This window comes from Sus scrofa, chromosome 15, assembly GCF_000003025.6.
Source record: "Sus scrofa isolate TJ Tabasco breed Duroc chromosome 15, Sscrofa11.1, whole genome shotgun sequence".
In the NCBI taxonomy this organism is placed as follows: Eukaryota; Metazoa; Chordata; class Mammalia; order Artiodactyla; family Suidae; genus Sus; species Sus scrofa.
This window is the reverse complement of record NC_010457.5, coordinates 66,950,952-66,966,740: the sequence shown is the minus strand read 5'-3', so window position 1 is coordinate 66,966,740 and position 15,789 is coordinate 66,950,952. Positions and strand designations below refer to the sequence as shown.

At 35.6% G+C, this 15,789-nt stretch overlaps 1 protein-coding gene across 1 annotated transcript in view; it reads left to right on the top strand.

Moving 5' to 3' along the window:
* Nucleotides 1-15,789, top strand: part of PLA2R1 (phospholipase A2 receptor 1) — a 118,826-nt gene that overhangs the window by 51,868 nt on the left and 51,169 nt on the right. Inside the window, 1 exon segment of the mRNA XM_021074789.1 lies at nucleotides 7,414-7,583. Within this exon segment, the coding sequence (XP_020930448.1) occupies nucleotides 7,414-7,583 (170 nt within the window).

Below are 15,789 nucleotides of genomic sequence, written 5' to 3'. Positions count from 1 at the left end.
TTCTATCAGACACATACTGTACTTTTTTGACATGAGGGCTCTCAGAATGATAAGATCTAGCCATAAGCAGTAACTTGTCAAAATATGAAGGGTACTATATATTAGTGTATTAAATTATTTAAATTATTGATTGAGATGAATTTAAATCATACAATGTTATTCTTAAATTGAATTTTCAGTAACAAATAGTAAAATTTAAGATGACTTTTACTTGCCATGAAGATTTATTAATAGCTTTGCTGATATATTCAGTTGTATTTATATTTTATCTAAGTGCTTATAATAGAAAAATTAAATATGAAGTACTTTTTGAATGTAATGACTGTAAGTCATGTGGGGTTTTTTTAGAACAAAAGTAAAACTAAGCCGCGGAGGATTTTCAAATGCTTCCCCATTGCTTCTTAGGTCTGTGTTTAGATTTAGATTTCTCTGTGCCCAGGCGTCTTTATACGGAGAAACTGTGCCTTTTTTTACACTCCATACACTTTGCAGCGTATGTAGTAGGGGATTAAAGTACCCACATCAGAAGAGACCTCAGTGTCACTATCAATGCCAGGAGGACAGTGAGGGCTGGGAGACTGACTCCTCCAAGCTAAAGACAAAACAAGGTAGAACTCTTTAGTGGTTTCACAGGAAACTATATCCACCAAGCTAGTCACTTGCTTTTTAAAAAATATTCATTGAAGACTAGGAAACAGGACAATTGGTACCATTGTCCTCTTACCTCCAAACTTCTTTCCCAGTCTTTCCTCCAAACAATGCGCAGGAGTGTGCATGCATGCGCACGCACACACATGCACACATAGACAGACAGCATTTGCTAAAATGAGTTGCCTAGTGAAACATTTTATTCTCAGGAGACTCTTTACTTGGGGGTATAGCACCAGCTCTGATGTATCTCAGTGTTGTTTTCGGTCCTACTTTTCTCCTTCCCAGAGTAAATACCAGGGAGAAGGAAGCCTTTAGCCTCAACCTATTCACTCACCCAAAGGGATTCCAGAGCCCCTTGGGCTGGAAGTCCTCCAGTTAATGAATCAACATTGGAATTTATTCAGGAACCTGACCAATGAAGTTATGCTCTTTTGTTAATTATAATTAATTATGTTTTTCACTGAAGAAAACGGGTCTAATTATGTTACCTGCTTTTACGTCTTATTCTTTCCTTTCTTTTTTTGTGTAATATTCGTCAAGTGCCTATCGCATCCCTGGCACTGTGTTAATTACTTTTCATATGTTATCTGACTATGCAAAAAACAACAGTCAAGAGTTTATTTGAAAATTATTTACTGAACATCTATATTGTGAGAGGCATTATATGAAACACTGGCACGCTGTACAAAAGACATAAAAGGCATAGTGTAATTGTCCCAATGCCACTTGCAGGCCAGCCACCAAAGAGATAGAACATAGACATATGAAACCAGTGAAGAAAGTGGAATAACACAATAAATGGATAAACTCAAAGTGACATTCCAGATAATTCGTAGTGCAAAGTGACCCCAAGTAAGGCAGAAGTTTGTTACAGTTCAAACATTTCGTTTTCTAAGAATCATTTGGGGACCTCATTCAAATGATAGAAAGTGTCTGGGAAAAAACAAAAAACAAAACAAAAAAAACCCTCCTCTATTTCATTTCCCCCAAAACTGAATACAATAGTATGCTGTGAATACTATACATTTTTTTCTTTGCTGAGCTGTATTCAGTAGCCAAAGCTAATTAGTGGCCCAGCTCTAAAGCAATCTATAGGTAAATTGGTTTTCATGCCCTCCTCGGTCCCCTGGGTGACCTTGCTCTGGCATGCTACTCAGTCACAATCCAAGCTCAGAGGGACTACACACTAGTCCCAGTGAGTCCACTCTCTCAGGCAGTTTACATGCATGTACACTGCTTCGCAAACATGTCTACATCCAAAGCAATGATTCCAACACAAGATACGCAAGTTGAGGCAAGGAAGGGCTCTATGCTCTTGATTTTTATTCATTCAGATCCTATCAGGTAAGAAACAAAGATCCACACCACACTGTCCTTGGAGTGACAGTACACATTGGAATATTTTTCAACAACATCTTTTGTCTGAGAAGGTTGGGAGTAGATGGAAAGTCTCCTCAGATCCAGGAATATCCACTAGCAGCCTTGGTAATCATTTTCTTCCATTACTGATTTCCTGTTTGAGTTAAGACACTCCTGTCACTCACCGGTACCCAAGCTTGTAGTCACTAATTGATTTTCCACTCTTCTGCACAATGGAGCGACAGATTTGATGGGCACAATTAGAACCACCTGCTACAAATTACGTATTTCTTTTGTTATCAGGCAACTCCTCCTGGCCTAGGACTTTTAACACTTTGTGGAGTAGAGAGGGGAAGAAAAATAAACCCTTATTACTGAATAACAGAATTTTATTTGCTTGGTGTTACAAAACGTTTTCAGGCCTGGCCATTTTGCTTTCAGACAGAGCACAAATGTAAAACTTGGGTTCCAAAGTTACCATGGATAACTAAATGCATATACATCTAAAGCTTGAATCAGTCATCCACAGAATATTTGTACAAAATAATCCAAATGACACTCGATTTTGAGAATTTTGCCAAAAGTAAGAACTGCTGCCATATCTTATGTTCTCCTAAGTTTAAAAGTGCATTATTTTCAAGCATTTTTACAGCCCTGCCATATCCCTCACTTTTACAGTTTGTTTTTAGTAGTAGTAAAGTATCCATAACATAAAATTTATCATTTTAACTATTTTAAGTGTACAGTGTAGGGCCATTAAGTACATTCATATTACTATGCAACCGGCACCATCATCCAGCTCCAGAACTTTTTTCATCTTACCAACCTGAAATTCTATATCCATTAAACACTAACTCCTCATCCCCCTGCCCCCAGCCTTTGACGTCCACAGTCCTACTTTCTGTCTCTATGAAATTGATTACTCTAAGGACCCCATAACTGGAATCATATAGTAGCTGTCCTATTTTGCCTGGTTTATTACACTTAGCGTAATGTGCTCCAGGTTAATCCATGTTGTAGCATGTGTCAGAATTCCCTTCCTTTTTAGGGCAGGGAATAATATTCCATTGTACATTCCACAGTAGTATATTTTCTTTATCCATTCATTCATCAATAGACACAGATGTTTCTACCTTTTGACTATTGTGAATAATGCTGCTATGAATATGAATGTCCAAATATCTTTCAAGTCCCTACTTTCCATTATTTTGTGGTCATATATCTGGAAGTGGAATTTATAGATTATATAATTCTATTTCTAATTTTTTGAGGAACACCCCTACTGTTTTCCATAGGAACTACAAAGTTTTACATTCTCACCAGCAGTGCACTAGGGTTCCAATTATTCCACTTCCTGGCCAGCACTTGTTATTTTCTGTTTTTACCTAATAGTCATCCTAATGGATGTGAAGTGGTATCTCATTGTGGTTTTGATTTGCATTTTCCTAATGACTGGTGATGTGAGCATTTCATGTGCTTATTGGCAACTGAATATCTTCTTTGGAGAAACGTCTATTCAAGGCTTTCACCCATATTTGAATTGGAGTGTTTGTTCTTTGTCATTAAGATATAGGAGTTCTTTCTATATTCTGGATATTATTCACTTATCAGATACATAATTTGCAAATACTTTCTCCTATTCTGTGGGTTGCCTTTTCACTCTGTTGATAGTGTCCTTTGATGCACAAAAGTTTTTAATTTTGATTAAACGCAATTTATCCTTTCTTATTTTGTTGCCTGAGCTTGTGGTGTCTTATCAAAGAAAACATTGCCATATTCAATGTCATGAAAATTTTTTCCTTGTTTTCTTCTAAGAGTTTTATAGTTTTAGTTTATATGTTTGGTCTTTGATCCACTTTGGGTTAATTTTTGTAAATGTGTAGGGTAAGAGTCCAAGTGCATTCTTTTGTAGGTGTTGTCAGTCTTCCTAACATTATTATTGAAAAGACTGGCCTTTCCTCATTGAATGGTCTTGGCACCTTTGTGGAATATCATTTGACCATACATGCAAGGGTTTATTTCTTGGTTCTCTATTCTATCCCATTGGTCTATATGTTCATCTTTATGCCACAACGTTTCGATTACTGTACTTTTTTAGTAAGTTTTGAAATCAAGAAGTGTGAGACCTCCACTTTGTTCTTCTTCATGTTTGTTTTGCTGTTCAGGATCTCTTGAAATTCCATATGAATTTTCTATTTCCATAAAAAATATCATTGGTATTTTGACAAGTATTCCATTCATTTTGTAGATCACTTTCAGTATTATGGACATTTTAACAATAACTCTTCCAGTCCATGAATATAGGAGTTTTTTCCACTTATTTGTATCTTTCATTTCTTTCAGCAATGCTTTGTGGTTTTCAATGTACAAGTCTTTTACTTCCTTGGTCAAGTTCCTTACCAAGTATTTCACTCTTTTTGATGCTGTCATTAGTGGAATTATTTTCCTTTTCAGATTGTTCATCATTAGTATTTAGAAGTGCAATGGAGTTTTGTGTGTTAACTTTGTACCCTGCAATTTGCTGAATTTATTAATTCTAACAGGTGTATTTGGGTTTTTTGGTAGGATACAGTTAACTTTCTTTTTCAAAACACATTTTGGTCACCCTTCTTAAAATTACACAATGGAAGCAGTCTCATTGGTGTAAATTCAAGCAAGCCAGAAGAATATCAACTAAAAAGTGAAAGTGCCCCCTTACCTCCACTCCTTCTGCCTCGCAATTAATCCCACTCCCTTTCCCAAAGGTAACTATCACTAACAGTTTAGAATTTGCTCTTCCAGGTTTATTTCCTGTGTATGTATTAGGTGTATTTTCTAATTCTATATTTTTCTTCTAGTCTTTTGAAAGAAACACTATCCAAAAACTTAACATTTCTAGTTCTTGAGGAATGCCACCAAAAATTTCAAATAGTGACCATGATGCATGCCTCCATTTGAAAACCACTGATATTCTATTGCCATTCTTTTTTAAAAGAAGGAAATTTAAAAATAAATAAATAAATAAAAGAAAGCAGTTTATCATTTTGTATTAATTCAGCAATAAAGTTAGTTATTTGAAAATGGTATCAAAAATGTTAATAATTGTTTTATTGGGAGAAATACAGTTGCAACTACCCAGTTCAAAGCTGAGTCCCCCCAACTAGATTATCATATATGTGTGTAATTTTTTTTAAATTGAAATGTCCTTCTACTGAAGCTATTTCCAACACATATTGTTTCTTCAATCTCTTGTTTGAGGTACTACAATCATAATCATTAAGTTTTGCCTTCTGCTAAGTGCTGTGTTATTCGCAGAAGAGAAAGAAACATCTTTTTTTCAGCTACATATGTCACTGGCTATGAAGAAATAAAATGTTAAATTAGAGATTTAAGTATAAAATACCTTTTTTTGAAGCGTGCTTTTTTGTTTTTTTTTTTGTTTGTTTGTTTGTTTTTGTCTTTTTGCTATTTCTTTGGGCCGCTCCCGCAGCATATGGAGGTTGAATCGGAGCTGTAGCCACCGGCCTACGCCAGAGCCACAGCAACGCGGGATCCGAGCTGCGTCTGCAACCTACACCACAGCTCACGGCAACACCGGATCGTTAACCCACTGAGCAAGGGCAGGGACCGAACCCGCAACCTCATGGTTCCTAGTCGGATTCATTAACCACTGCGCCACGACGGGAACTCCCCTTGTATTGTTTTGAACAATGGTAAATTGTTATAAAATAGCAAATCAGAAAGGACTAAATATATCTGAAACCAACAGGGCACAAAAGCAAAGTGTTGTCATGAATAATGATACCAGAGGCCAAGCTCTCAGACAACATTATCTCTCTCCATTATCTGATAAATGCCACAGTAGAAGGTAATGGAAGAACCAGCCTGGGTTTAGAACCAGCACAATAAATAGTGGTCCAAACCATAGCCTGTATGGCACACTGTCTTGTTGGCCCCCTAGCATTGCTGTTTCAGGCACCAGCTGGGCATGATAAGGATGCTACTCAGCTTCAGAGGAGAGAAGGAAAGACAGATCCAATCTTATGAGAGCATGAACCAGTGGAAGTATAGGAAGACCACAGCACCTAGACCTAAACAGTATTTACTTTTATATACTTTCTTTTTGAAGCATGCTTACATAGGGTTCTGCCACTATAATATGATTGAAAAGAACTTTTCCAATCTCAACTGTATGCTATTTAGATTATCAACAGAGTATCTGCAGAAAATATTTACTAAAGCATACACTCTACAAATATGAGTATCATAGATGCCTAATATCACGAACTATTGCTAGGAATGTTCATAAGGCAGTTTAAAAGCTTGCTTCTTTGGGTTCTTTCTCCCCTATTTTCTCCCCTATTTCCTTTGGGGATCCTCTATTCTTGAGTGACCCCATTTCTTTTGCTTTCCTTAGCAAGTTACAGATGAGTGGTAATGAAAAAAAAAATGCAAAATTTGATTAAAAAGTCTACTTTGCTTTCTCCTTAGGTTTTCTAGATAATTTCATCAGGCCTTTCCTTTCCCAATGACTCAGCAGTTCTGGTCAAAAGTTATCACTGTTTGAAAGGTGTTTCTTCAAAGCAATATATGTATTAAAAATAAATTTTTCAAAATGATTTCCACCTTAGCTTAAAATTTAAATGCTAGTTAAATTTTAATACATGTTTCTAGTAGGTATTCATGTGGAAGTATGTATACAAATTGTTTAGAATCTGTTTTTGATGTATTCATGCTGGGAAGGGAGCACTGCCACCAGTCAGTGAACACTAATTCATTCAACTGTTTGGGGAATATAGTGGGTGTACTTCCTTGGATTAGTTCCTAGGGTTTTAAATTTATCTTCAGTGAGCATGCACATCTGAACACATTTGAATAAGCCAGTGACTCCATGTGCCTGGAAACTGATTTGGGAGACATAAAATTACTACTCCAATCTCTGCTCCATTCTTACCAGACAAGTGTGGTGGGTGGGTGCATGTAGCTATATGGTGGCAGATGCTTATTCAGAAAAACATAATATCCCTCTTTCTCCCTGCTGTCAACTCTCCAGCATATGCATGTTATGGCATGGTGTGTGTCGTGTGACCTAATTACAAAATAGGGCACATGTTGCACCAAAACACATTGCTAGCTTCTTGGACTTTACTACCTACACTCTGAAACTGGAGCTGGACTCTATTCCTTGAAAGAACTGAGCCCCAACTTTGAGAATCAAATTCTCCTCACTCATACATTTCCAGGAATTGCACTGATGATTAGCACTTATTAATGTTCAGTGTCTTTGGGAATTTTTCTGCTCCACATTCTACAGAATTCATGAGAAATGCTTAACTGGTGCCATTCTGTGCACATCATTACGTTTTAATATATTTTTTTTTACCCAGAAACTTATTATAACCATTTCCTTTTTTCCTTCTTAAGGTTCGAACAGGCTTTTATTACCAGTTTGATCAGTAATGTGGTGAAAACGAAGGACACTTATTTTTGGATAGCTCTTCAAGATCAAAACAATACAGGAGAATATACTTGGAAGACAGCAGGACAGAAGTCAGAGCCAGTGCAATACACACACTGGAATGCACGTCAGCCCCGTGAGTAGAGGAGGCTTAACACCACTTCTCCATCCTGTTTTCTTTGTTCAAAATTCCATCCACCTCATGATAGACCTCTTTTGACTCTTCTTCAATGTTTTCTTAATGCCTAAATAACTAAAACCTTACTGTAGGTTCTCAGGGATTGATATATGGCTGGTCATATTTAAAGTGTAATCCATATGAGTCATTTGACAAGTTAAGGTATAAATTCATTACTTAAGACAACACATGCCTTTGTTAGCAGGAAGCTCAGTTTCTCTCTCCTAAAGTCTTCTCCCCATTCATCCTCATTGTCCAAGAGTCCTAGGGTCTTACTCCATCCAGAATTTTCTGTTATACTTCAGAGCATGGTAAATGAGCACACTTGAGCATATCTAATCAGCTCACAGTCACTGCCAAGTGACTTTGCTGTGGCATGTTGACCAATTACTTAGGTAACATTCTTGCTAGTCCATCTCCTCCATGGACTTCTGTGGTACTTGAGCCAGGATTTCAGAGCTACAGTTCTATTAGTTCACCCTCCTGTGCTCATCTCTGGATCCCAAAGCATGAAACTGTGTTAGGTTAGTACGTTCCAGAGAAACTAACGGCTTCATCCACAATCTACACTTGAACCAGACCCTGTGGGACAAGCTTTAGTTCTTTGTATTAATCTTAGGTCACCAACCTAGATCCACTATCCCTTTACCTCAATGTAAGCCCTATTTGGATGCATTTCTTACCTGTGGATCTCAAATCAGGACTACCCAAATAGACATTAGGCAATAGGCTACCTTTAAATTTGTGTCTGGAGGAAATGGGGTAGAGGCCTCGGGCTCTTCCCTGAGGAAAGAGAACTATTAGTTGTATTAGTATTACAACTAATATATAACAGCATTATGTCTAACATATAACAATAATTAGTCAAAGGACTAAATATACCAATTAAAAGAGATTTTTGGAGTGCTTCAAAATCCAAGACCTAAGTAAATGTTTTCTACAAGAAACCCACTTTGAAAATAAAGACAGATATAAGAATGGAGAAGGATATTCATGTGAACATTAATCACATGAAAGCAGGGATCGCTATATTAATTTGACGCAGAGCAGACTTCAGAACAAGAAAAGTTTTCAGGGATAGAAATAGACATTACACAAAGATAAAGGAGTCAGTACTAAAAAAGATATAACAATCCTTAATGTGTATGTATCTAACAACAGAGTAGTGAAATATATGAGGGGAAAGCTGATAGAACTGCAAGGAGAAATAGATAATTCTACCATTATAGTTACAGACTTTAACAACCCTCTATCAGAAATAGATCTAGCAAATATAAAATCAATAAGGACAAAGTTAAACTCAACAGCACTGTCAATCAATGGATATGATTGATATTTATATATTACTTCATCCAACAAGAGCAACAGCAGATGACACATTCTTCTCAAATTCACATGGAACATTCACTAATATAGACTATACTCTAGGTCATAAAACATACTTTAACAAATTTAAAAGAATAGACACCATACATTGTCTGCTCTCAAATCACATGAAGTTAAACCAGAATTCAATAACAGAAAGATATCTGAAAAATTCCAAAATACTTGGAGATTAGGTAATGGACTTCTAAATAACACATGGGTCACAGGAAAAAAATCTTAAGAGAAATGTTTAAATATTTTAAATTAAATGAAAATATATTTGTGAGTTACAGAGGAAGCAGGCCTTAGAGGGAAATTTATAGCACTGAGTGTGTATAGTAGACAAGAATAAATATTTAAAATCAGTAATTAATCACTATAAAAAGCAATTCCACTTTATTTAGGAAACCAGAAAAAGAAGAGCAGATTAAATCCAAAGTAAGTAAAAGAAAATAAATAATAAGAATTAGAACTGAAATCAATGAAATTGAAAACAGGAAATCAACAAAGAAAATCCATAAACCAAAAGTTGGTTTTCTGAGATCAATGAAATTGATAAACCTCTAGATAGGATCACTAAGAAAAAAGAGAGTATACACAAATTACTAATATTATAAGTGGAAAAAAAGAGAGAGAGACATCACTACAGATCCCATGGACATTAAAAGGATAATAAAGGAGTATTATGAGAAACTTTATTATTTTTTTTTCTTTTTAGGGCCATACCTTAGGCATATGGAAGTTCCCAGGCTAAGGGCTGAACCAGAGCTACAGCTGCAGGCCTACACAGCAGCCAAAGCAATGCTAGATCCAAGCCATGTCTGCAACCTACAATGCAGCTTGCAGCAATGTCAGATCCTTAATCTACTAAGCAAGGCTGGGGGTCAAACCTGCATTCTCATGAATACTAGTCTGATTCTTAACCCACTGAGCCCACAATGAGAACACCCACTGACCACAACAGGAACTCCCACAAGCAACTTTATGTGCACAAATTTGATAACCTAGATGAAAGCAACCAATTCTTTTAAAGACACAGGCTGCTAAAACTCACACAAGAAGAAATAAACTATTGGAATTGACTTACATCTATTAAAGAAACTGAATCAGCAATTCATAATGTTCCAAAAGAGAAAGCACCATGCTTATATGAGTTTAACTGGTCAATTCTACCAAACATTTAATGAAGAAATTATATGAGTTCTCTACAATTTTTTCCAGAAGACAGAAGCAGATGGAATGCTTCATAACTCATTCTATGAGGCCAGCATTACCCTAATACCAAAGTCAGACAAAGATATTACGAGAAAGTAAAACCATATACCAATATCTCTCATGAACATTGAAACAAAAATCTTCAACAAAATATCAACAAATTGAATCCAACAATGTATAAGGAGAATTATACACCATGACCAAATGAGATCTATCCCAGGTATGCAAAACTGACTCAACATTTGAAAATCATTAATGTTATCCATCAAATCAATAGGCTAACAAAGAAAAATGACATGACCATCTCAATAGATGCAGAAAAAAACATTTGGCAATTCAATATCCATTTATGTTAAAAAATCTAACAAACAAGGAATAGAGGGGAATTTCCTCAGCTTCGTAAAGAACATCCACAGAAAACTCACACTATCACGCTTAATGGTGAAAAACTAGAAGCTTTCCCATTAAGCTCAGAAACAAGGCAAGGATGTCTCTTATCAACATTTCTTTTAAACACTATACTAGGAGTCCTAGCTCATGCAATAAGACAAGAAAAACAAATAAAAGGCAAACAGATTGGAAAAAAAGAAATAAAACTTTGTCATAGATGATGTGATTGTCTATGTAGAAAATTAGGATCGATAAAAAATTTCCTAAAACTGAAAATAAATTATATAAATTTGCAGGATACGAAAATTTTTAATGTTTTATTATAAACCCTTCTGACATGTGTTTGTGACTGTCTCTCAAGGCTTTACTATCTTCACACAGGGCATAGATGATTTTCTGCATTTTGACCCCTCTGCATTAACCAGTCTGCCAATAATTGTTAATTTACTGACTCTCTTGCTAAATATTGACTGAAAAACACAAGGAAAAACCTTCAGAGCAGGGAAGCATCTGTTTATCGGGCATCCACAGGGAACACCCTGGTTCCTTTCCTACTTCTTTCCAGAATACATCTAATCTATGTATTGCTTAGCTTACTATGCTCCTTTCCTATTGTTTTCTTTTCTTTCTTTTTTAATTCTTATAGCAGTATATAAAATTAATGTACAAAAGTCAATTGCTTTTCTGTACATCAGCAATGAAAAGGAGAAACTTAAAATTGAAAACAGGAGTTCCCATTGTGGCTCAGTGAAAATGAATCTAACTGGCATCCATGAGAATGCAGGTTTGATTCCTGGCCTTGCTCAGTGGGTTAAGGATCTGGTGTTTCCATGAGCTGTGGTGTAGGTCACAGACTCTGCTCAGATCTGGTGTTGTTGTGGCTGTGGCATAGGCTAGCGGCTACAGCTCCAATTCTACCCCTAGCCTGGGAACCTCCATATACTGTGGGTGTGGCCCCAAAAAGACAAAAAATTAAAAATTAAATTAAAAACATATTACATTAGCACTCCCCAAAATGAAATTTTTAGGTATTAATCTAACAATATGTACAAGATCTGTAGAGGAAAACTATAAACTTTAATGACATAAATCAAGAGAATTAAATAGAGATTCCATGTACATAGATAGACTCAATATTGTCAAGATGTCAGTATTACACAAATTGACTGATAGATTCAATGCTATCCCAGTCAAAAACCCAGCAAGTTATTTTGTGGATATTGACAACAAACTGGTTCTAAAATTATATGAAGAAGCAAAATACCCAGGATAGCCAACCAGTATTAAAGGAGAAAAACAAAGTCAAAGGATTGACACTACCTTATTGTATTCAAGCCTTATTATAAATCTACAGTAATTAAGATGATGTGGTTTGGAGGGAGGAAGACAAATAAATCAATAGGACAGGATGAAAAGTCTAGAAATATGCTGATACAAAAATAGTCAACTGATCTTTGGAAAACAAACAAACAAACAAAGAATCTGGACACAGAGCTTACACACTTACAAAATTAACTTAAAATGGATAATAGACCTCAATATAAAACACAAAGCTGGAATTCCCGTCGTGGCCCAGTGGTTAACGAATCCGACTAGGAACCATGAGGTTGCAGGTTCGATCCCTGCCCTTGCTCAGTGGATTAAGGATCTGGCGTTGCCGTGAGCTGTGGTGTAGTTTGCTGACGTGGCTTGGATTCCACATTGCTGTGGCTCTGGCATAGGCTGGCAGCTACAGCTCTGATTTGACCTCTAGCCTGGGAACCTCCATATGCCACGGGAGCGGCCCAAGAAATGGCAAAAAAAAACCCAAAAAACAAAACCCACAAAGCTTTAAAGCTCCCTTTGGATAACATAATAGAAAACCTACATGACCTTGGATATGGTAATGACTTTTTAGACACAAAACCAAAAGCAAAACCCATGAAAGAAATAATTGCTGAGCTAGATTTCATTAAAACTAAAATGTCATTAATACCTGTGCTCTGAGAAAGATAATGTCATGAGAATGAGAAGATAAGCCACAGATGGGGAGAAAATATTAGTAAAAACCACATGCAATGAAGGACTGTTATCTAAACTATACAGAGAACTCTTACAATTCAACAATAAGTAACAACAACAATAAGTATATACACACATGGAAAGTAAGTATATGAAAACATATTCAATATTATATGTCATTGAAAAATTGCAAATTGAAACAAGATACTGCTACACTCTTTAAAATAACTAAAATCCAAAACATTGACAACACCAGATGCTGGTGAGGATTTGGAGCAACATGAACGCTCATACATTGCTAGTGGGAATGCAAATTGGTGTAGCCAATTTCAAAGACAGTTTGGCAGTTTCTTAACAAAAATAAATGTACCCTTACTGTATAATCCAGCACTTGCACTCTTTGATGTTTACCCAAGTGAATTGAAAACTGATGTCTGCACAAAGGCCTGCATACAGATTTTTAATAGAAGCTTTATTCATACTTGCCAAAACTTGCAAGCAATCAAGATGTCCTTCAGTGGATGAGTGAATAAACTGTGTTACATGCAGACAATGGAAAATTAATTCAGTGCTAAAAAGAAGTGAGCTATCAAATCATGAAAAGACAAGGAGGAAACTTAAATGCATATTATTAAGTGAAAGAAGCCAATCTGAAAAGGCTGTGTAATTCCAAGTCAATGACATTCCGGAAAAGGCAAAACTAAGGAGGCAATAAAAAGACTAGTGGTTTCCAGGGGTTAGAGGAAGGAGGGGTTTATAGGCAGAGCACAGAGGATTTGCGGCAGGGGGCTGGTGGGGGGGGGTGGTGTGGAGTGGGCAGTGAAACCATTCTATATGATATCACAATGGTAGATATATGTCATTATACATTTGTCCAAACCCATAGAATGTACAATACCAAGAGTCAACCCTAATGTAAACCATGGGTTTGGGGTGATAATGATGTGTCTATGTAGGTTTTAACAAATATATCATTGTAGTATGAGATGTCAATAGTAGTGTATGTGGGGCGTGAGGTATATGGAAAGTCTGTACTTTCCGCTCAATTTTTCTGTGAACCTAAAAGACTTTAAAATATATGGTTTATTATTTTTTTTAAAAAAACATACTTTTACAAGATGCATATTAGATGCATGAAGTTAGGACAAATTAGGTTTTTTGTGTATAACCATAGGTTTAGGAAATTTATATAGAAACCAAAGATTGCATAAGTCTAAACAAGAAACATCACATTCACTCAATAAGCAATCTTCTCATTCTATAAGTGTATGAGTGTTATTAAAAAACAGAGAATAGTAAAGTTCCATGACATACTACTACTGGGGAAAAAATTCAGATATCATTTCTAATATACTTTGGAATTTTGTTAGGAATGTCTATACCTGTCAAAATAAATTAATACATTGTGAGTAGACAAAATTTCTAGTTTTTAATGTTATCTTCCTGGGGGCATATTTGGATGTCTAAAATTTAGAATTGAAGCAGAACTTCTTGTCATTCTTAAGTTTCTGCTGTAATTTATTTGAGTGGCACTATTCTTTTCTCTTTTCCCTGAAGCAAAAATAATATCGTGATGCTCAGTTTGGCTGCTCAGGCTGATTGACATTGAGTAAATTGTCTCTGAATAAGATGAAAATGTAAATCTTTTTTTGAAGAAAATAGCAATATAAAAGCCCCTGTGTCTCCTTTTTTCTTTTAAATTGCAGTTCGCAGAAATACCATCCTAAATCACATTTTTTTCCCTGCCTGTCACAAAAGAATCCATTAACTTGGTCCCCATGTCAGAATCTTAATCCAGACCATACTGACTATATAAATTGACCACTGAACAGAAAGTCTGCAGCTTTTTATAAACTCAGCAAAGTCTCTGTCCTTATGTCATATCATAAAAATATTCAATCTGTGATGGAATCATAGTTCTGCCATTTTTTCAGCTTTGTATTATGTTCACCAAATAGTATAATGAACCACCATACATACCCATCACCCAGTGTCATCAATTATCAACGTGTGGTCAATCTTGTTTCATCCATACTCCCACTACACCCCCAAATCCCATATTTTTTCATATAAATTCTAGGTAGCATATTTTTCATCTATAAATGTTTCAGTATTAGCTCTAAAATATAAAGACTCCTTTTTTAGAAACATGAATATAATGTAGTTATTACAACTAAAAGAAATTACTATAATTCCATAATTTGAGTTAATGCTCAAATTTCTAAACGACTCATAACTATTATATAATGTCTTTTACAGTTGGAATCAAGATCCAAAAAATGTTCATTCACTGTAATTGGTTGATAGATTACCTGTTTTAATCTCTCGGTTTCCCTCTTCTTTGTCCCTTCCATTATAAAAAAAAAAAATTATTTGCAGATGCAAATGTGTTGTTGGTCTTATAGAGTTTCCTGCAGTTTGGGCTTTTTGAATGGGTCCCCATAATACATTTAAAATGTGTTACTCTATTCTTTTTATATTGTATAAAATTGACATTGTTATTCTTAAAAAGTTAGAATCAGAGGCCAGATTCAGGTCCGACATTCTTATTTTTTTGGAAAGACCATTTCACAGATGGTTGTGTAATCCATCTGGAGGCACAAAATATCCAGTTTTTTCACTATTTGCAATGTTGGAAGCCATTAATGATTTATGTCTAGATCCATTGATTCATTAGGGATTTTTTCATAGCTTCATAGCTAGGTTATTTCTATAAAGAGGTAATTTCCTTCTGTCCTTACTAAAACAACAACAAAGAGACTATGGCACTTGGTATTTTAAGGGAAGTAATCATTCAGATAAAACAGAAAAAACAGTTTTAATCCATACTAACTAATGCCACTGATTAAAGGGCAAGATGATAAATAGGGCCTTTCTCATTTGGAGAGAAGCTAATGCATTAGAAACTAACATGTACTTTGTACTTAAAGATTCAATATAAATGAAGGTTGCTCTGTGGTGAAAGAAAACAAGTTAACCCATCCTTTAAGACATTCAAAAAAAGCTTTTCCAAGTTATATTGGAGTTTCACAGGTATTTCATAGAGAAAAAGAAACTGAGACCACAATTTTGCATCCATCCATAACTCAGGCTCTGGAACAAAGTTTTGCATTTCCAGATCTAGATACCACTGCAGAAAAGTTGTGTTTCACTCCTGGGGTAATTCCAGAGCATTTATCCCAATTGTCCCAAG